Genomic DNA, 21,088 nt, shown 5'->3' with positions numbered 1-21,088 from the left:
ACTTGGAACAGTCAATGTATGCTAAAACTTTAATGGGATTTATATTGAAAATATTTCAAAATACAAAAAAATGAGCTACTATAACAGTTTAGAGCTTGGTTAGCATCTGTGCAGGCTGGCCTGTCTCTACACTGGTGGCATGGGATAATCTGTTCAGTATCTATCACATTAATGGTTAAGTCAAACAAGTTAATGGAAAAACAAGAATGTTTTTGGTAAACACAAATGCCCCTGGCCCAGATTCTTGTCAGTAACAATTTTTCAAAAAAGGTTTAATCATTTATCACATCACTCAGTCCAACTGTTTTTCGAAAAAGTCGAGCTAAAATTAGGAAATAGATATCAATTCTGAGTGCATTGTTGTAGAATAATGCACGGTTTGAGTTCAAATGCGTAGTAATATAATCACGAAGGCCAATAGGCCTGAGTGATTAATTACAAAGCATTTGAACGAAAAACGTGCATTATTATACAATAATGCACGAAGAATTGATATCTATTTCCATTCTAATACGTCAAGAAAAAATATAATTTTTATTATAACGTTGGACTTTATGTTTGGTGGTTGAATTTGTTTTCGCCTCAGAGTTTCCAATAGAAACGTTCTTTAGAGGCCGTTCCAGTGGGTTGAAAAAAAACTGTTAAATCTACCGTGTGTAGAAACATTTTGAAAATAACGAATTTTGAAAACGTTGATACAACTTTGTTTGTTTATTTATTTCAGTTTATAATTTTCCAAGCGAAATACAAATTATTAAAAGTGAAATAAATGTAAAACTAAACTCGTTTGCGACATTAAATAGCGAACTTGATTTGATTGTTTTGCACGTGCTGTTTGGCGCTACATTGTGACGTCACGTAAACAACACTTTAAACGTCTGTACAGCGTTAACGACTGAATTAAAGATATTGGTGTTCGGATTAATTTTCTTAGTTAGACCATTTTCTTTCATTCTAGATAGTTTTCACAACAAGATTCGAAAAAAATTGTTTTAATTTATCAGATTTTTTAAACAAAATGGCGCCTTCAATGTGAAAATACACAGGGAGATAATAAGAACGGCGAGTGCATTGTTGTAGAATAATGCACGCTTCCTGCCTTCTTTGTCTATATAGAAAAAATTCCGATAGTGTTAGAATATGGAATAAAATCAGATCATGGTAACACATAATCATAATTCTAGTTTGTCATGAAATCAAGCTAATGTAAACATTTATGAAATTAGGTTCAGAAAATTATTATTAAAATTGCCAGAGACTCTCTAAATACAATATTTTCTGAACCTTTATACATGTCAAGGTCAAAAAGCAACCTATGTCTTCTTATTTTAATTAAGTGACTCTAAGTTATAACAGGTATTTAATTAGTACTTGACTGCATATAGCAATAATTATTTTTAATAGTAATATTGAGAGTGTGTAATAAATTTTGGAATAATGGCCTTATGATTGAAATACACATATGCACTTGATAGTTAAGTATCCTAGTGAGTATTTAGTAAAATGCTACTTACAAGATTGATGAAAAAATAGCCAAAACAAGACTTATCATAACAAACAGAATTAAAAGTACATGTAATATTACCATGAAAAAAATATTTGATATTGATTCATTCAAACAAAATTATCAACTTCAAATTCATCGAATCTAAACAAGAGATTACACAAAAACCAGCAGGATAAGAATAGGGTCAAAATAGCTTTCAGACACTCGAATTTACTTAGTGAGTGTGCAGGAGATTTCTACAAAGGGTGATTTAATTCAGATGTACTCAAGTTATTGATCAGAAATGTTTTGGTCTTTGGACCAACCAATGTGTGCAAAGCAATATACACCCACTTCTCCCAAGAGGGACATAATTATTACCATAAAAAAAGCAAAACAAAATGGATTTGAAATAGAATACTTAACCATCATGATATAAAATCTCATACCCACATAACTAAAGAACTCAAGATTATATAAACTGTCAACAAACAGTTAAACTTGTGTCATACAAAAAATAAAATTCTTTGACATCTTTAAAATCCTTAAAGCTTTGTCAAAAAAAGGCATTACTGACTAGTCAGACAGACAATTATAACAGTTTTCATAATAATACACCCCAATACAAACAAATATGCATAAATGTCAAAAAATGAATATATTGCACAAATTTGTTCTTAAAAAAATTGACATAAAATAAGCATTCTATTGCGTATCTACATTTTATCATACATGATTTTATTATGTACCAGACCTGTACAAATTTTGTCTATATTTAATAATTGCATCACATGCACAGATATGAACCCAACAGAGAAAATTCAGTAATATATACCAGTATGATCCAGAATGATATGGCTGACATACATTGCAATATTATATGTTTATCATCGGAAGCCATGGATGTTGATTCTACTAAATACATTCAGCATGAACAAGGTGTACAAGTAATGTACTTATAGTATAAGTACTCCTTGGTTACCGAGGATGCATTTATTTATGGTTGAAGATATAGTTTAAATTTGAAGACATATATAACAATACTGTGCCTAGTAAAATCCATTCAAGTAAAAAAAACAAACAGGTTCCAGCTAAAGATTCTCTTATAATAACCATTTTGTATCCTCAATCAGTTTTTAATGACACAGTCAGTCCCATCTACATGTAGTACCAATCTATCAACACCAGTGATTTTGTTCTACTCTTATTTCTATAAAAAGTAACTGTAAAATCTTTCTTTTTATACAATCAAAGTAATAAATATATTCCTTTATTTAATCATTGATTAACAGCATTAGATAAAACCTAATACCTTAAACTATGCCCTTAAGATTTTATTTATGTACTCTAAACTAATTTTGATAACTCTTGCAACAGAAGAATATATTTGTCATTTTGCCCAATCAAGAATTTTACAGAACAGTTATTATTTAACAATGTGCTCTACAAAATTGAGAATATATTTGGACAAGTATGCAGCTTGTGAAAGCATATTTGAAGAACTGCCAGTTAAGTCAAATATGAATTCCCAAGCTTTATACATGTAAATATATTCTGTATTGTACTGAAAATGATAATGAACATATTTACTCAACAACCAAATCATATAACGTAAATATAAATTGTAATTGAATAGACATTATATTCTAATTAATTTCCTCTTTACCCAGCATATATTACAATGTTTTAGCAAATGACAGTCAGTTTTGCCTCTGAAAAACTTTTTTTTGAAGTATACCCCGTAAAAAGTTCTTAATTTTGAGGACCTTGATAATGCGGAAAGTTTGCAGGACTGTAATAAGAAGGGTAACCTGGAAGACCCCAAGGGTTAGGTAGAGGTTGTCCTTGAGTTGTATCCCCAGACACAGGGGGTAAATGATGAGTTTGTGGTAATCCAGTAAGTGGTGCCATAGAAGTTAAATTGGGCATAAATATTTCACGACGGTGACCATGATTTTGCAAACGAAATGAATCAGTCATTTCATGGTACTGATTTGACTGAATGGCATCACTTTCTGAGCTGTTCACTGAGGTTACTGGTATATTCTGTAAATTTGACTGGTAATTTGTTGGCATACTATAATTTATAGGTAACGAAGGTGATGGCGTTGAATTAGAGTCCTGTGATTTACTGATTATATCTGAAGTTTCAGAAATCCCCTGTGAATGATAAGATCTGCCAATTTCTGCACAATCTGGTAATACTGATTGACTATGAGTGTTTGAAGGCACAAAACTTTCCTCATTTTGCTGAGATACTGCGAGAGAGCTTTCTGATGACTTTGTCAGGGGATAAACACTTTGAACGGCAATTTCAGTCTCTCCCATGTCACCCTTTAATGTGTTGGGTGTAATGTCATTTGTAGCATTTGGCACTGGTTGTGAAGAGTTCTCATCAGCGGCATGGGTGGGCAATCTATCACCACCATTATAGCCAGGACCACCTTCTATGTAAAACTCTGTTTTTCTTTTCAGAGAGCATATAATATCCCCACGCCAAGTCTTCGGATCTTTGTCCCTCTTGTGATGCATCATCATATGACGACGAATGATTGAATAGTCATTAAAAGACCTTGAACAGAGGGCACATTTAAAAGGTTTGTCACCACTGTGGATACGCTCATGACGCAGTAAGGCTTGCTTCTGTGTGAACCCTGTAAAAATACAAGCATTTATTATATATCAAAGTTAAATGTAGAAATAGACACTTTTAGCATTAAAGGTGTTCATCTCTTTAATGAATGTGGTAACTTAATATCATCATATTACCTGATATATAAATGATTTATTATCATTTCTTAGTTTTTACCTGTCTAATCTATTAGCTCTTAAATTTACAAACTACATTTATTTATTCAGAAGAGAAATGCTTATATGAAACGATATAGATGTTCTAAATCTAAATGGTTATTTGAGTCGCATCACGACAAAACCAACATAGTGCGTTTGCTACCAGCATGGATCCAGACCAGCCTGCACATCCGCGCAGTCTGATCAGGATCCATGCTGTTCGCTATCAGTTTCTCTACTTGTAATAGGCTTTGTAAGCGAACAGCATGGATCCTGATCAGACTGCGCGGATGCGCAGGCTGGTCTGGATCCATGCTGGTCGCAAACGCATTACGTTGGTTTTGTCGTGACGCTGCTCAATTTGGCTCTCCACAAAATCTGTTACATAAATATCTTATGACAGATCAGTACCACAATTCATCTGTTTGTCTTAAGACACTATCATTCTTTGACAACAAAGTTTAACATGTTAATAATGTCACCTTTAGTTCACTATGAGTCATAACTGTAACATAGCCACAAATCTGACAGGTTACTATCACTTTTAATATCTTGATAATACATTATAATAATGTCCATCAAAATATTTGCTGTTCTATATGTCCATAACCTGTTACAGAATCCTTTCATGTAAGGTCATAATGATGGCCATGTATTGCTCACTTATATAAGCATTAGATTATTATTGTTATTTTTCAACTTATACAACCCCTTACACCCCCACACATAATGAGAAAAATAATGTGCTCAAATTTGAGGACCACCTGCTGCTGCGACAGATAAAATTTCAATCCATTGCTGAGTGGTTAAGATTGCTGACTTAAGATCACTTTACCCTCACAGCTAACAGAATTTGAATGATCAATTTATCAATTGTGTAAACATGTTTAGAATTTTCTGCAGCATCCAAATACATTTTAAATTGCAGTTATAAAGCACAAGGTCACTTTATGAAAAACAAAGTTTAAATGATTTTTTTTTTAGATTAGAAAACTATTCTTCTGCTATTTGGAGCACCCCATTGCGTAAGTTCTGTTCTAGTGAGCCAAACTTATCTTTCTTAACTCCCATTTTCATTGAAAAGCCTCCTGTTACAAGTTCAAACTGCTATGAAACTATGAAAAATGCTTTAATACTGATGAACTTTGGCACAAATGTTGACTGGACCCTAGCCTCTGTAACAGCATGCTCAATCTTAAATTTCCTGTTACCATGGCAACAGGGGGACGTTTCAAAATTGCCAAAAATCACTATTTTGCATTATTTTTTTCCATCAATACTGATTTCAAAGAGCTGCAACTTCTCAATGGATTGAGATAGAGTAAAAGGCTTTTCAGTGTCGGTTACACGTTACCATATGATCGACCTAAGGCCATATTTAGCCTGTCCCATGTCCAAAAGTTTCTTGACGAAATCAAAATTATTACCTTTCCCGCATGATGTACAAATGTAATCTTTGGCCTCTTTGTGGACCTTCATATGCATAAGTAAACTTGTTTTTTGTCTGAAAGTTTTGGCACATATGTGACAGCTAAACCTTCTTTCATCATCATGCATGTACTTATGTTCCTTCAGAGACTTGTCATATGAAAACGCCTTTCCTGAAAACAAAAGGAATGTTACAAGTTAGTTCTCTGGTTATACATTAATACACAATGAGTAATGTAGCAATTCATATAAAACAAGAGACACATTTATAAAATACTCTGTCACATTTGCTCTAAGCTTTACTACAAGTGCTGTCAGTAGGACAGGGTGCTCAACTACTCTCGAGCTTGATAGTTTAAAACAGGGCATAATATTGTAAAAATGCTTGATAGAGTTACCTCCTACGGTATTCAGGTTGAAATTATGATGGTGAATAAGTGTGCATAGTCTCAAAGACATAATATTATGCTGATGAATTATCTGAGGTGGTAATTGAAATTCTGTCAAAATAAAGTTACCTCCTCCTGTGTACAGGCTTGGGGCATGATGGCGAACAAGTGTTCAAAGTTTCAAAGCCAGATGTCAATGCAATTAGAAAATATTTGAGGTGGATATATCAATGGTCAAAATACAACTGGTGTTTATTTAAAGATTTCGAGCAAAAATTTATCATTTTTCATTATGGATTATCACTTTATTACTCAGAATTGGTCAAGTATTTACATGATTGTCAAGAGTTTCATCAATATGATTAATGTACCTTCTCAGCAGAGTTTCTTTCAGTATCTAACTTTTATATATAATAATGTTTTGTAACAAAATTCAATGTCAGGGTTCTCACTAGGACTTTAAAACATTGAGTCCATGGACTCCCAATCCTGAAAAAGTTGGAGTCCAAAAGCGTGTCGCAATTCATATGTTTACAGATTAGTCATTCAATGCTCACAATAGCAATTTGCTGATATTTTGAATCTTCAAGAGACTTCCAAAGTTTATAGTTATTCAAAAGAAACTCTGAACTATAAACATGCGTACCGGGATGCCGAAATAAGCGTCCCCGAGAACCCTGAATGTGTGAAAAAAAAGCCCTGGATTGGATTTCATTAAAATTTAATGAAATACTTTTTTAAATAGTCAGAAATAAAATCTGCAAAAAAAAACCCATACAATTTCCCAAAATCACATATTTTATGGCCTTACCACAAACATCACAAACATATGGTTTTATCCCAGCATGTACATTTGCATGCATCAAGTATGAATTTTTTTGGGTAAAACTTCTTCCACAAGTTGGACACATGAAAGACTTCTTCATTCCAAGATGTTCTGACTTCACATGAGCTGTCAATACATACTTTGTGCTAAACACTTTATGGCATTCATCACATTCAAATTGAGGTTTAACATAGTTTTCCTCATGACTTAACATATGTTCTTTATATGCTCTGCTGAATTTATAAAATTTGTCACAGATCTTGCAATGATATGCTGGATTTGTATGTACATGTCTTGTGTGACGTAATAAATCTTTGTGTAAACCAAATTGTTTCTTACAGGTTTCACAGGAGAATTTACTTCTATGCATACGCTGAGTATGTTCCCTTAAGTTCTCTTTCTTCTTCCCTACATATTCACACTTGTCACATTTATATTCAGTATCATCAACAACTTTTGCAGCATTCTTAATCTTCGTCTTTCTTTTCTCTCTGCTCACATCCAATTCGTTTTCTTGTTTTTTTGGCCGTCCTTTTCCTTTCTTTACATCTAATATATTGGATTTTTTAGTTTTGACTTTCTTTTTTCCATCTTTTAAGGATTCTTGCTGCATAGGCTTTTTGAGCTTTGTTTTTTGCCTTGATTTTGAGATGGTTATTTCTTCATTGTCTGACAAGTTTCTTTCAACTTTTACTGTTACATTTGCATCCAGTTTACTAGATTCTGATGGCTTTGCATTTTGTGAATCAGAATTATCTAAATATTGCTCATCTATATCAGTGTCATCATCCATTGCAAAATTTTCATCAAACTCTTCCTTAATAGTAACATATTCCCCGTCATTGTTGCTGATTATGCAATCTTGATTTACATTGGAACTTTCATAATCTTTATTTTCAACATCTTGTTGACAATCAGTGTTTGCGGCATGGTCACTTTCCAATTCAGTACCAAAGTTTTCATTGCCTTTTGGGGATAACTCCCTGTCACTAATTACTACATTAGCATTACTTCCGTTCTTCTTCGGAGTATCAATATTAACTTGTAGACCTTGATCATTAAGATATTGAACATACGGTTCTGGAACTGCATTATATGCAGTTTTAGCAACGGTACAGCCAGGTTTTCTACCTCGCCTTCCTTCATTAAAGACAAAATTTTGACTTGAATTTAAACACAACTCATTATCTCTATTATCTTGTTTAGTTTTATGCTCTTTTTCAAAATATTCAACAAGTTTTGAATGAGCCTGTAACACTTTGTTCCAATCGCCAATTATTGAATATGATCTTTGAGCTTGGCTGACTTCAACACCAATATCTTGGCTTATTCTGAACAGCGCAAGAGCAAGCTTTTCTCCGGAGAAAATGGACACAAATTCAGAAGACAACACACTGGTCGTATCTGTGAATATAGGGACCATGATTGTTCTCAATCAAATTCGCTCAAATCATTTTGCAAATGCCTTTAAACATTAATTAAAGTTAATAAGAAAATTATATTAGTTTATTAGCCGGAAGTACATAGTCGATCATTTTTAATTAGTCCAAAGTCAGATATTAATGGTAAAGAAAATAACGCAAAGTGATATAAAGAGCAAAAAGTGTACGGCATCCTGCTTATCATTTAGAATGCAAAATAGAAAGTATTGTGGAACAATTGAACTTTTTTATAAATTTCTCTAATCTTATCAGCAAAATAAATTATTTCTACATGTTACTTACATGAAATTCATTTTAATCATGTGACTAAACACATTTAAATTTATAAAAATGAACTTGTTTAAATAATAAATTGATAAGCTAGCTTTTTGTGGTGATATGGCCAAGTGCTATTACCTTCTGACCATAAAATCAATTAGTCACGACTAACCCCCACACCAGATCGAAGGACTGTATGTCAAAGCAATCATTCTCTATCAGTCATACAAGCATTTTTTGGTCAAGGCCACAGTGACCTTTGACCAAATTATTTCAAAATTAATAGGGGTCATCTACAACCCTTGACCAACCTTCATACCAAGTCTAAAGAACAGTGGACCAAATTGTTCATACAATCTTTATAAGGTCAAGTCATGTATACCTTGGCCTATGCCCAACTTATCCCACAGATAGGATTGTTTACTTAGTTATGAGGTCATGACCAACCTCACATCCGAGTTTATGACTACAGGCTAAAGCACTCTAACTTATTTTTTGGACTAGAGTTTTGTCAAAGCTACAATGAACTTGACCTCAAAACTGATCATGGCTAATCTTCACACCAAACCTTAGGGCTTTAGACAAGAGTGCTTTTTATTTATTGATACTACAATCTTTTATCGGTCAAGGCCATAATGATTTTGACCCAGGACCAACTGCCCCCAAAATCAATAGGGTTTATTTTCTAGTAAGGTCCAACCTTTGTATAAAATCTTAGGACCGAAGGCCAAAACATTCTCTAGTTCTGTGTGTTTAGTATTGTTTACCCTCGTACCTCCTCATCCTTTCAATAGCTACTGCCTTACTGGTTGGACAAGCTTTTAAAGGTGAAAGCCATATTGACCACAATGATTGTCATGGCAAATCTTCTCACCAAATCTTAGAATTCTTAGAATTAACAATTATTTTCTCTAATTATTGGACCTACACTATTTTAGTAGTAAAAGGCACCTGACCTATGACCAACATACATCAAAATCAGAAGAAATATTCTGTCTAATCTTAAGACAAACTTATGTCCAGATATCTCTATCTATTGGTTTGACAGACATTTTGTGGTCATGATTACTATGACCTTTGACCAACTGCCTTAAAATAAAAAAGTGTCATCTACTAGCCATAAAACACCCTTGCACCAAATTTTAGGACTAGATCTAATAAGTTCTCTAGTTATTGGTCAAACAAGCTTTTTGTGATCAAGGTATATTTGATCTTTGATCAACTTACCTTAAAATCAATTTGGGTCATAGGCTAAAGCACTCTATTGTTAATTATTGAACAGTCACAATAATCTTGTCCTTTGACCATCAATGAATCATGACAAATATTTGGACTGTAAGCTGTGGGCTCTTCTAGTTATTTGTTCGACAAGTTTTTAGTGATAAAGGTCATGGTGACCTAGACCTGTCTTATCAACAAGGTTCATTCTACAAGTCATCACTAACCCTACACCATATTCTTGGAAGGTATCCCGAAGCTTCCTCCTATTATTTGTATGACAACTTTTTTATGGCCAAGGCAATGGTGTCCTTGACATTTGACCCTCTGACATCAGAATCAATAGTGGTAATCTACTAGTCAAGACCAACCTTCACACTCTTAGATCTTAGGCCTATTGGTCGAAACATTCTCTACATATTGGCCAGAAAAGATTTTTGCAAACAAGGCCAGTGACCTTTGACCAACTGACCTTAAACAATAATAGACATCTACCAGTCATGACCAATCTCTACACAAAAGGCCAAAGCATTCTCAAGTCATTGGCAGGGCAATGTGTGGCAGTCAGACCGACAGACTAAATGTCACTGACAATGTGAAAAGCACTTCCCTGTGAGGGGGTAGGGAGGGGGGCATAATAAAAACAACTCTCTCTTGTTGTGTATGTGATATATTTTCAAAGTCAAGCACACAAATAATTTATTACCTTCTAACTGGTCGAGACTTCAAGTGCTCCAAGACTATTTTATCTATTGGAACATCCATATTAAAAATGCAACAAAAATCATTTCATTTAAAAAATATCTAAAAGTATTGCAAAATACAATAGATTGCATGGAAAAACATATGAAAGTATCAACTCATAATACAATGTAAATCATCTTAAAAACATAATAAATTAATAATTAAAGACCTTCCATGACACTATGTTCTCTACTGGTATAATTATGGAAGTTAATGTGATTTAACTATTTATGGTAGCCCATTACAAACAAGCAATTATCATAGTATTGCAAGCAATCCATAAGTCCCCTACCGGTTAGAACCCCAGCAACATTCTGATGGGCCATTGGCCAGTCAATTTTACCTGTGAATGAATGACATGAATGAACTTTTGAGTTCTAAGTTTGTCTATATCACAGTAATGTGTAAAGTTTCCCTGCCTAGTAAGGAAATTATGTTTATACAACCTTGTCATATTATTATGATGTGGGATTTTGAAGTAAATCCTATAAGGAATGAAGAAGTTGGAGTGAATAATACAAATTTCTTGAAAAAAATCTAAGTTCAAGGGGGACATAATTCTGGAAAAAGTCTTGCTAGAGTATTTAACCTTCTCAAAAATGTTGAGTGACAATAAGAAACATATATATGAAGTTTGAAGTAGATACATTAGGAAATAAAGAAGTTATTTAAAAAAGACGACATTTTTTTTCATAAAAATTCTAAGTTCAAGGGAGGTAATACTGATATCTTTTGTGCTAGAGTTGTAAACCTTGTCACATATGTGGTTGATGATCAGAAACTTACATTTAAAGTTTGAAGTAACACCTTAAGAAATAAAGAACTTATAGTGAAAAAGCTGAAAAATTTAAATCAGAAATCTTGAAATTCAGGCTATTTGTTGCCATAGCAACCAGAATTTTCAACATAGGAAGAAAAGAAAAAGATGTGCATAATCTCCAGACTGCCATCAATCCATATATCAAGTTTCATAAAAATATTTTCAGTACTTTTTGCGTTATCGCGGGATCCAGTTTTGTGGATGGACGGACTGACAGACGGAAGTTCTCACAGGACAGTAATTATGTGGCTACTCTATTGTTCTCTCTATTGTTCTTTTTAGCCACACAAAAGAAAATAGCCACATAAAAGCATTACGGAATGAATGACATCAAAGAGAAAGAACAGTTACCTATTGTCCCTCTAGCCACATAATTACTCTCCTGTGAGTGCGGACAGACAGACGGACGGTAAACCTAAAGTCCCCTCCCGTTAAACCGGTAGGGGACTAATAAGGTAAATCAATTAAATAATACAGTATAAAATAGTGAAAATGTAAATCTAGTCAGACTAACCAGAAAACTCATGTAAAAAGCCTCTAGAGTTTGAAATTATTTTTTGTCCAAAAGATTGCAGTATTTGAAATGAAACATAACACATTTGCAAACTGATGACCCATGTTTGAACTCATCTGATCAGTCTAGTAAATCGACTGTTAATAAAATAATTTAAAACACTAAGCTGTGCCACGCCTGACCAATTTAATTTTGTAAATACATACTAATAAACTTTAACCTATACTTATTTTACTTTTTGAGAAAATTTTCTTAATTAGAATTGTACTGAATGGCAGATACACCAGGAAATCACAATAAGCTCACCTTTTAACACATTATCCTAAAGAAAGATAAAAATAAGTTTGCATAGTAAATATCAGTAACAAACTGACATTAACAACATCTTGAATGGTTAAAGAAATTTCCAAGTGTTAAAGTCAAGTCTTTTTTTCTATGCAATGCATTATGAATACAACTCGACTCAAAATGTGGCTGTCTTTTTATTCAATAGTTTATTCTTATGACAAAAATTCTAAGAAAATATAACAAAAACATGACCAAGTGTTTCATAAGTAGTTCCTTAGTATCTTGTCCAAAGATATAGAAAACAGAAGACAGTATTTATGGGAGGAAATAATGTCTTCATAAAGCCAACATAAAAATTTGTGCATAAGTTATGCATATAAACAACATGTATATTCTACAAACAAAAAGTTTATTATATATTACTAAAAATAATCAAATCACAACATTGAACAAACAAATACATGTATTTTAAACTTCATAAAAATTTGCAAAAGTTTATTTTACATATTGCAGCTTTTTAGATCTATATTTAATATGAATTTTTAAATAAAAAAAAAACATAGCTTTATCATATAAATGTATTTACATTAAAAAGCCAATATAGAGAGGGACTTGGTATTTCTCAACAAAATTTCTCAACAAAATTTCACATCTAAATTGACAATACAAATCAATTTCACCCAGAACAAAAACTTATATAAACCTGTAGGAAGTCATTCTTATTATACTGACAATATGAATTATAGCACATAGCAACTAAGTGTATTATACCTTTTCTAAAGAATAAAGGTTATATATGATCTATCAATACCCTTATTTATCAATGATGGATAATATCTTCGTTGAGGAGACAAACAAAAATCACCTGTTGCAATGAACTTTGATAACAATCTTTATGAATTTAACCCTCTCCCATTACAGGCATAGCTTAAAGGGATACATAGGCAAATGAATGAGACATACATTAAATTGATCATATTTACTCAAATCAAATTTTAATAGAAAATTCTAAAATTCCAAGCATGTTACTCACTTATTATCTTACATGTTGCTCTACAATTTATGATTCTATGACTAAGAAATTTCATTTTTTCCCCCTAAAATATTAATATGTGAAGATAATGCCATTTAAGACCCAAGGCCTTGATATACCAAAAAATGTATATATGATAATGTTTACTAGACAATTATGCATACAAAATACCTTAGGTTTTGATGTTCAGGCTTAATAAACTTGCCAGTAGATACTGTTGAAAAAGACAACTGAGGTGTTCATAAAATACAGTTTCAAACATAAATTTCTTCTATATTCATACATCATCATTCATTATTGAATGTGATCTATCTACTTCAATTTTACATTTGATTAAAAAACAGTTACACACCTACCTTTCCTTTCAATTAATTAATAAATTCTACACACAAAAAATAAATATTGCCGAGAGAAAACATAATCTATGACTGGCTACTGTAATTGAGATTTTGTAGAGTAGTAAGCTGCCCAGGCATCTGATCATTGTCCTGTTTCTGTTCAGGTAAAGTTTGTCCCTGCCAAAACTCGATCTGTTTTCTCGGATCAGGAATATTATCACCATGAAAGAACTCGCTATGTCTACTGGCATCAAGAGGGATACCAGCAGGCCAGTAATCAGTTGGCCTTTTAAGTTCTATTAACTCCTCAATCCTTATCTGTTCAGATTGTCTACCACTTTCCCCAGTACCTTGATGCCACACTTCACTAGGCCTAGCTGGGTCAACATATCCGTCTCCTCGCCAGAACTCGTTCTTCTTTTGCTCAGTATTAACTTCCTCACTACCGTGATCCATGTTAACAGATCTGTTATGATTATACTCATCTGGAGTAATTGGATGTAAGTTATTCAAAGAACGGTGGTTATGATCATTTCTGTTTAAATCCTCTGAATTCATTTCACTGTAGCTGCCTTGGCTTATATCAGTAAAACTATTTTCTCGTGAGAAATGAACACCATTATTTTGACTAGTTTCTTGCATATTTGTCTCACAGTTCTGTATGTCTGTGACCTGTTTAGAACTGGTGTTTTGAGCTAATGTTTCTTCCTTCATATGTCTTTCCCTATCTGCCTTTCTTCGGAAGTCTGGTTCTCTTTTGGGCTCCGATGTAAGATCACCCTGCCACATATCACTTTGTTTCTTAAGATCAGAAATAACATCTCCCTGCCAATCATGAGGATCACTTTTATGCACGAGAATCATGTGTTTTCTAATAGTAGCACTGTCAGTGAAAACTCGTGAGCACAGCCCACAAGAAAATGGTTTGTAGCCACTGTGAATACGTTCATGTCGGATCAAAGACTGTTTCTGAATAAAACCTGAAATTAAAACAAAATTGTGATTTTTGATCTTTGAAGAAAAACAAGAGCTGTCACCCAAGTGACAAATGCCCTCGAAAAGGTTTCTTAAGCATGCAGGTATTATGAAAAGAAAAGAGAATGAAAGTAACTAATTGCTTGACATTGTTCTTTTTTTTTTTTTTTTTTTTTGGTTTTACGTCACATCGACACAGTATAGACATATCGCGACGTTCCAGCTTTACTGGTGGAGGAAGACCTCAGATGTTCTTTCAGAGGAAGACCTCAGATGCCCTTCCGTGCATTATTTCAGGCTCGAACGGGCACCTGAGTAGAACCACCGACGTTCCGTAAGCTAGCTGGATAGCTTCCTCACATGAAAGAATCCAAAGTCCCTGTCGGGATTCGAACCCACAGCGGTGAGGGGCAAGTTGTTTGAAGTCAATATTGTTCTTTGTATTATTGTACATTGTACCTGTAATCTCTTATTGTGGTAGCCTGAACCTTCAAAACATAAGTGTGACCTTGGCCTTTGAAGAAGGGACATGGTTCCTGGACTTGACAGAATGTTGCTACGAGATAAACATTTGAGCCAAGTTATTTCAAAATCCCTCAATGCATGACAAAGTTACAGTCTGTACATAATTGATGTATACATGTAACTGGGGAAACACGGAGGGTCAGACGGACATGAGCCTTAGCCGCAACACATTGTCTTGATGTGGTACACATTTGTGCCTAGTTATTTTAAAATCCTTCCATGCATGACAAAGTTACAGTCCGGACATGAATGTGTTTTATTTTCAAACTATAAGTGTGACCTTGACCTTGAAGGTAGGGACATGGGTCTTAGTCGCGACGTGTCGTCTTGATGTGGTAGACATTTATGCCTAGTTATTTTAAATCCTTCAATGCATGACAAAGTTACAGTCCGGACACGAATGTGTGTACCTATAAACTCTTATTGTGTTAAAGAGAACTTCAAGATGGTAGTGCAGTGTTTTTTTCCACTTTTTGGGGAAGGGGGTCGGTGCCCAAATGCAATAGGAGGGGGATTTTTATACGGGTCTAAAATATTGATGCGTCACATGTTAAACTTGTTTGGACACCTGGAGTAGCTCCCCTCACCTACATGAGAACGATTTGTAAACAACCTTGCTTAACAGTAAGTCTTACAGGCATAAAATAAAGCATTTTTCGGCAGTAAGTTGCAAAAAAATGATATTCATTTCAGGCAAATTCAGGCTGCCATATTATAGGGGGAAATTTCGGCTTTAAGGGGGAATTGGGTCGAATTTGGTCGAATATTTTGGTGAAAAAAACCACTGTAGTGTGACCTTGACCTTTGATGTAGGGACTTGATTATTGGACACAACACATCGTCTTGATGTGGTAGGCATTTATGCCAAATTATTCTAAAATCCTTTCATGCATGACAAAGTTACAATTCGGACACAAATGTCTGTACCTATAAATACTTATTGAGATAAGTGAAACTTCAAAATGCTAGTGTGACCTTGACCTTTGAGGTAGGGATGTGATTATTGAAAGCGACACATTGTCTTTATGTGGAAGACATTTATGCCAAGTTATTCTAAAATCCTTCCATGCATGACAAAGTTACAGCCTGAACACAATTGTATGTACCTATTAATTCTAATTGTGATACTGTGAAACTTTAAAATGTAAGTGTGACCTTGACCTTTGAGATAAGGAGTAATTCTTGGACGCAACACATCGTCTTGATGTGGTAGACATATATGCCTAGTTATTTTAAAATCATTCGATGCATGACAAAGTAACAGTCCGGACACAAATGTGTGTAACTATTTACTCTTATTGCGATAATGTGAAACTTCAAAATGATAGTGTGACCTTGACCTTTGAGATAGGGACGTGGTTCTTGAAAGCGACACATTGTCTTGATGTGGTAGACATTTGTGCCAAGTTTTTTCAAAATCCCTCGATGTATGACAAAATTACAGTCCAGACACGAATGAAGAAGGGATGCACAGACGGACGGACGGTGCGATTTTAATATGCCTCCATTCAGGGGCATAAAAATTGAGTAAGATTATCTATCCTTCTGAAATAAATTCATTTTTTATTTGTCAGTGAACATGTGAATCAAGATAAAAGTCAAAAGTTTTCATAGTTTATGAGAAAATAGATCATAACAAAAAGGCAGTCATCGAATTTAGCACTGGTCCGGTGGCCCATGGCCAGTGAAAATAAGTTTGGGACATACATTGCCAAAATTCAAGGGCTTTTAAAGCACTGTCGCATGTTTTCCCATTTTTCAAGCACATTTGTTCACATAAATCAACACAATCTTCAACCTAAGTATGATAGTTTATTCTCCATTGTTGGTTTTCTGGCCACAATTTTAAGGTTTTATGGAAGAACAACAAAGGGTGCAATAAAATTAAATACAAATTAGTTCAAAACAACTGCAGTTACGTTCAGCAAACATTTCATTGATTTTGATACTAAATTTGATCATTTTTTGATATTGTTATCTGTTGAAATTTATCGACACTATGTCATTCAATCATTTTCAAACACATTTTCAGCAAGCACCTTTTAAAGGGACTCTACTGAGGTTTAAAAGCCAAAAACATAACATTAGAATTTCCTACCTAAATGAACTGGGGCGCTTTAAACAGAAATATATGCAAAGATAGTTAAGAAATATACTTTAAAATATTTAAAATCGAAAATCGTAATTTTATGCTTTTCTGCTTTTCATTTTGGGTCATTTTGTTACAATTTGAATAATTATTATGGAAAAACGAAGTGCGCGAATGATCTGAAAGTTTGCACAAAGATTCGTGATCTACACCTACATCAAATGGTACATTTATCTGGAAAAAAATATTTTCAGTCCCATCATGTCAAAAAACCTCAGTGCCCTTCACAATGTAAGTACTTTTCAAGAGAGTAATCAAATTCAAGGACTTGTACGCATTTTTTTTTAGATTTTAATGCACTTTTTAAGAAAGAGACTCAAATTTAAGCACTTTTTAATTCTTAAAGACTGTACGAACCCTGGTTATAAACAATTACTATAAATACAAACCTTTATTACACACTGAACATTTGAAATTTCGTTTGTCACCATGTATAGCAACATGAGCATTGAGAGCTGATGATGTCTTAAATGACTTGGCACAAACATGGCAGTGAAACTCCCTAGTGTCCCTATGTGTTATTTGGTGCTCCTTTACTGAGTGCTCACTAGCAAAGGCTTTTCCTGTAATATTGAAGACAATATTCATGCATAAAATTGCTTAAAATATTAACACAGATTATGTAAAAGTTATGCAGATAACTTATTGTTGCTTTATCTTTATAATGTAATTTACTGTTAGGTCAAAACAAATTTAATGGTGTTTTATGTGTAATATTTGTTCATTTTCCTTTTTTAAATGAACTGGTTTGGTTTTAAGTAAAGTAAACTTTTCAGATGGATGATCGATTTGTATGAAGACTGATGGTGCATGTTAAAATCTGACAAGTTCACAAAGGACCACAATTCACTCAAAATTCATGCCAGAATTATGGGCCTTATTGCGTAATAGTGACCTCTTTTAAAGATCTCAAGTGATTACGAACAAATAAGATTAATATAAAAATTGTATAAGAAGCTGCACATAAAACTTTAAACAAAGTGTTGTGCAGACACTCGCACCAATATCCAGTTGAGTAGGCTAAGGCGAGTTTCGGGGCACTATTCTTCACAGTCAAACTAAAAAAATATTAAAATAATAAAAACGATTCATTAGAAAATGTAAAATCTGTTTGGAAATTCAATAAAGTTTTGTCATCATGTTAACAAATGTGTTTATCAAACATAATTTAATTTTAATACCAACCACATATGTCACAGTTGTAAGGCATGAGGCCTGCATGTTTATTCATGTGACTCTGGTAACTGTATTTGTGGTAAAATTCAGCTCCACATGTTTGACACAAATACTTCTGTTTTTCTTTCTGCTTCATGCCTAAGTGTTTAATCTTTATATGGTTCTCCAATACCTGCTTTGCAGAGAAAGACTTTTCACAGTAAGTGCACGGAAACACTGATTTTACATACCCCTCTTCGTGAGATTTAAGATGTTCATCAAAACTTTTCTTTACTTTATAAGCCTTGCTACATATATGGCAAATATATGAGGCCTCTGCATGCACTTGTTCCCTGTGCCGTTTCAGGTCCCAGTTGTAGCCAAACTGTTTCTGACAGATATCACAAATAAACTTTTGACTATGATTGCGAATAATATGATACTCTAAATGTGATTCTTTCTTTCCTATATAGTTACACAAGTTGCAGGGAAATTCTGTCCTTCCATCCACAAAAGATTTAATTCTTGGCCTGCCACGATTTTTTCCTCTTTTCAAAGTAATTTTGACCAGATTATTTTCATGAATTATTTTCTCCTTATCTTCAGGGAAGAACAAATAGTCTGAGTCAAAATCTTGATCATTACTTTCATCCAAAATTTTTTCTGAACTTTTATCTGCCCCGTTTTCTACATTTGAACAATCATTAGATGCATCATCTGTTAAACATTTCTCTGCATTTGAATTTGCTTCATCACTTGGCAATGCATCATCAAGATCTTCTACTTCAAATAGTATGGAGGGATGTTTTAGTTTCATATGTTTACCAAACACAATTTTAGTACTGAATGACTTCTCACAGGTTTTGCAATGATACACATAGTTATCTGCATGCATTGACATGTGATCTTCAATATATGCTCTTGTTTTCAAGTACTTGTCACATATGTTACAATAATAATTTGCAGTTTTACTGTGCACTTCTATCTTATGACGATCTAAATCTGTTTTGTAACCATATTTTTTCCCACATACATCACATTTAAATGGACGGTGATGTTTCCTAGCCATGTGACTTTGCAACTGCTTTTCTTTTTTACCAATATAGTCACATTTATTGCATTTGTAGCTTTCTTTACTTACGCTGACACTACCTGATGAGCTTTTAAATCTTTTCACTGATTTTTCACATGACCTTAATCTTCGTTTGATTTCAGTTTTATCTTCGATATCAGTATCTTGATCAAAGTCTCCAGCTGCATTGCTGTCATTATTACTAAGACTACATGATGCAAGCCATTCACCAGCATCTTTTTCTTGTTTCACTGTAACACCGTTATAATCAGCATCCGAGGTAACTTCTCTGTCTGATTCATTTGGAGATTCTAGAGATTGTTTCTTGGAAGTTTCAATTTCATCAACTGCTGTCTTGACATCTTCTTTATCACTCTCTCCACCATCCTTTTCAAAAAGACATTGTTCTAATGAAATGTATGCTGTTACAAGGTCATGCCATTGTCCCTTTAGGAGTATGCAATCGTCTTCTTTTTCACACTTTACTCCAGGAATATTTTTGATCGTCAATTCCAAAAGATCCGATGATAGCTTTCGAAGCAATTCATCTGATACGCTTGTAGTTGTATTAGAAAAAATGGTAACCATATTTCTGGTTGTAATTAACGCATTATTTATCATGAAATTTCTGATTTTTTTGTTTTTGTTAAAATTTGCCTTGTTCTGTTATACCGGAACTTGTCTATTATTTCCATTTAGGAGAGTCAAAGGTTGAACATTACTAAATGATTTCCTTCAACATTATAATTGCATATTACGTATGGAGCTTAATGTGCAATTATCAAACACTTTTTTAAAGTTTACCTTGATTTTCATGAATTTTATGACTAAGGCCTACTATGTTTCTTTAGTTTACAATGAATGTTTCCTCTGTCTTCATGGACGCCCAGTAACTAATTTTATTTCACAGTTTCCCAAATATAATATTCTCAAATCAAACAGGGTACTTCCCTCACTTTATTTCCCCCTTAACAAGTAATTAAATTTTAAAACTAATTAATACTTTATAATATACTAGTAGTTATATAAAACGTACATACAATATAATGACAACAATAAAAGTAAAAAAGTTCAAATAATTATATTTCTTACATGTTTGACTAAAACATATCACTATGCATTATTGAAAATGACACCTACGTCAACATTTATTCAGAACATAAAGCCCCCGCCCCAGTGGCATATATATCATTGTAAACAGTTAACCCCAAAAATATAATACTCTTTAAATATACCTGCAGTCAACAAGAAATGCAAGGTGTAATTAAAGAACATTTTTTCAATGTAAACATATATTTTATGAAGTAGTGTTCGATTTGCATTTTGATTTTAATTGTCATCAGTACTTTCCAGAGGAATGTGAACTTACTTTTGCATATACATATCATTCAGCGAGAAATAAAAATGGTAAAAATTGATAACTTGGAAAGTATCCCCCCCCCCCCATTCTCCCATTTTTGACCAACCACACCCCGTTTCACCCTTACAGCCCTTGTCCCTTTAATTCCCAAACGGGGTCATTTTAGTAGTATTATTTCACACATAACGTGTCCCTCTCCTCCTTTCGTCACCCTTATGTCCACTCCCGGGTTTGGTTTGGTGCCTTCTGGGTGCCCAGCTGTGGTAGCTAGGGTGTGT

The 21,088-nt window shown here is 33.6% G+C and overlaps 2 protein-coding genes across 2 annotated transcripts; both read right to left on the bottom strand.

The window, feature by feature from the left end:
* Nucleotides 1-328: 328 nt before the first annotated feature.
* LOC132715810 (zinc finger protein 37-like) lies at nt 329-8,472 on the bottom strand. Its single transcript, XM_060698881.1, has 3 exons — nt 6,905-8,472; nt 5,704-5,877; nt 329-4,140 (listed from the first exon to the last, which is right to left on the bottom strand). Exons 1-3 carry the CDS (start codon nt 8,340-8,342, stop codon nt 3,239-3,241), a joined length of 2,514 nt encoding a protein of 837 aa, XP_060554864.1. The 5' UTR covers nt 8,343-8,472; the 3' UTR covers nt 329-3,238.
* A 2,045-nt stretch (nt 8,473-10,517) lies between these two features.
* Nucleotides 10,518-20,163, bottom strand: LOC132715809 (zinc finger protein 595-like). Its single transcript, XM_060698880.1, has 3 exons — nt 18,409-20,163; nt 17,613-17,786; nt 10,518-14,554 (listed from the first exon to the last, which is right to left on the bottom strand). The coding sequence occupies exons 1-3, from the start codon at nt 20,069-20,071 to the stop codon at nt 13,659-13,661; spliced, it is 2,733 nt and encodes a 910-aa protein (XP_060554863.1). The 5' UTR covers nt 20,072-20,163; the 3' UTR covers nt 10,518-13,658.
* Between the last annotated feature and the right edge of the window lie 925 nt (nt 20,164-21,088).

The sequence above is a fragment of the Ruditapes philippinarum genome, unplaced genomic scaffold (assembly GCF_026571515.1).
Source record: "Ruditapes philippinarum isolate M1 unplaced genomic scaffold, ASM2657151v2 ctg2155_1_1_1_1, whole genome shotgun sequence".
Taxonomy (NCBI): domain Eukaryota; kingdom Metazoa; phylum Mollusca; class Bivalvia; order Venerida; family Veneridae; genus Ruditapes; species Ruditapes philippinarum.
Note: the sequence above shows the minus strand (reverse complement) of the source record. Positions and strands in the feature narration are given on the sequence as shown.

What these genes read in the sequence shown, in the direction of transcription:
- LOC132715810 (XM_060698881.1), bottom strand. Translation starts at nt 8,342, where the DNA reads ATGGTCCCTATATTCACAGATACGACCAGTGTGTTGTCTTCTGAATTT. An exon ending in ATATGTTTGTGATGTTTGTG is followed by an intron (nt 5,878 to 6,904) that starts GTAAGGCCATAA and finishes TTTTGTTTTCAG; the next exon opens with GAAAGGCGTTTTCATATGAC. An exon ending in TTGTACATCATGCGGGAAAG is followed by an intron (nt 4,141 to 5,703) that starts GTAATAATTTTG and finishes GTATTTTTACAG; the next exon opens with GGTTCACACAGAAGCAAGCC.
- LOC132715809 (XM_060698880.1), bottom strand. Translation starts at nt 20,071, where the DNA reads ATGATAAATAATGCGTTAATTACAACCAGAAATATGGTTACCATTTTT. An exon ending in TTACAACTGTGACATATGTG is followed by an intron (nt 17,787 to 18,408) that starts GTTGGTATTAAA and finishes TCAATATTACAG; the next exon opens with GAAAAGCCTTTGCTAGTGAG. An exon ending in ATGTTCAGTGTGTAATAAAG is followed by an intron (nt 14,555 to 17,612) that starts GTTTGTATTTAT and finishes TTTTAATTTCAG; the next exon opens with GTTTTATTCAGAAACAGTCT.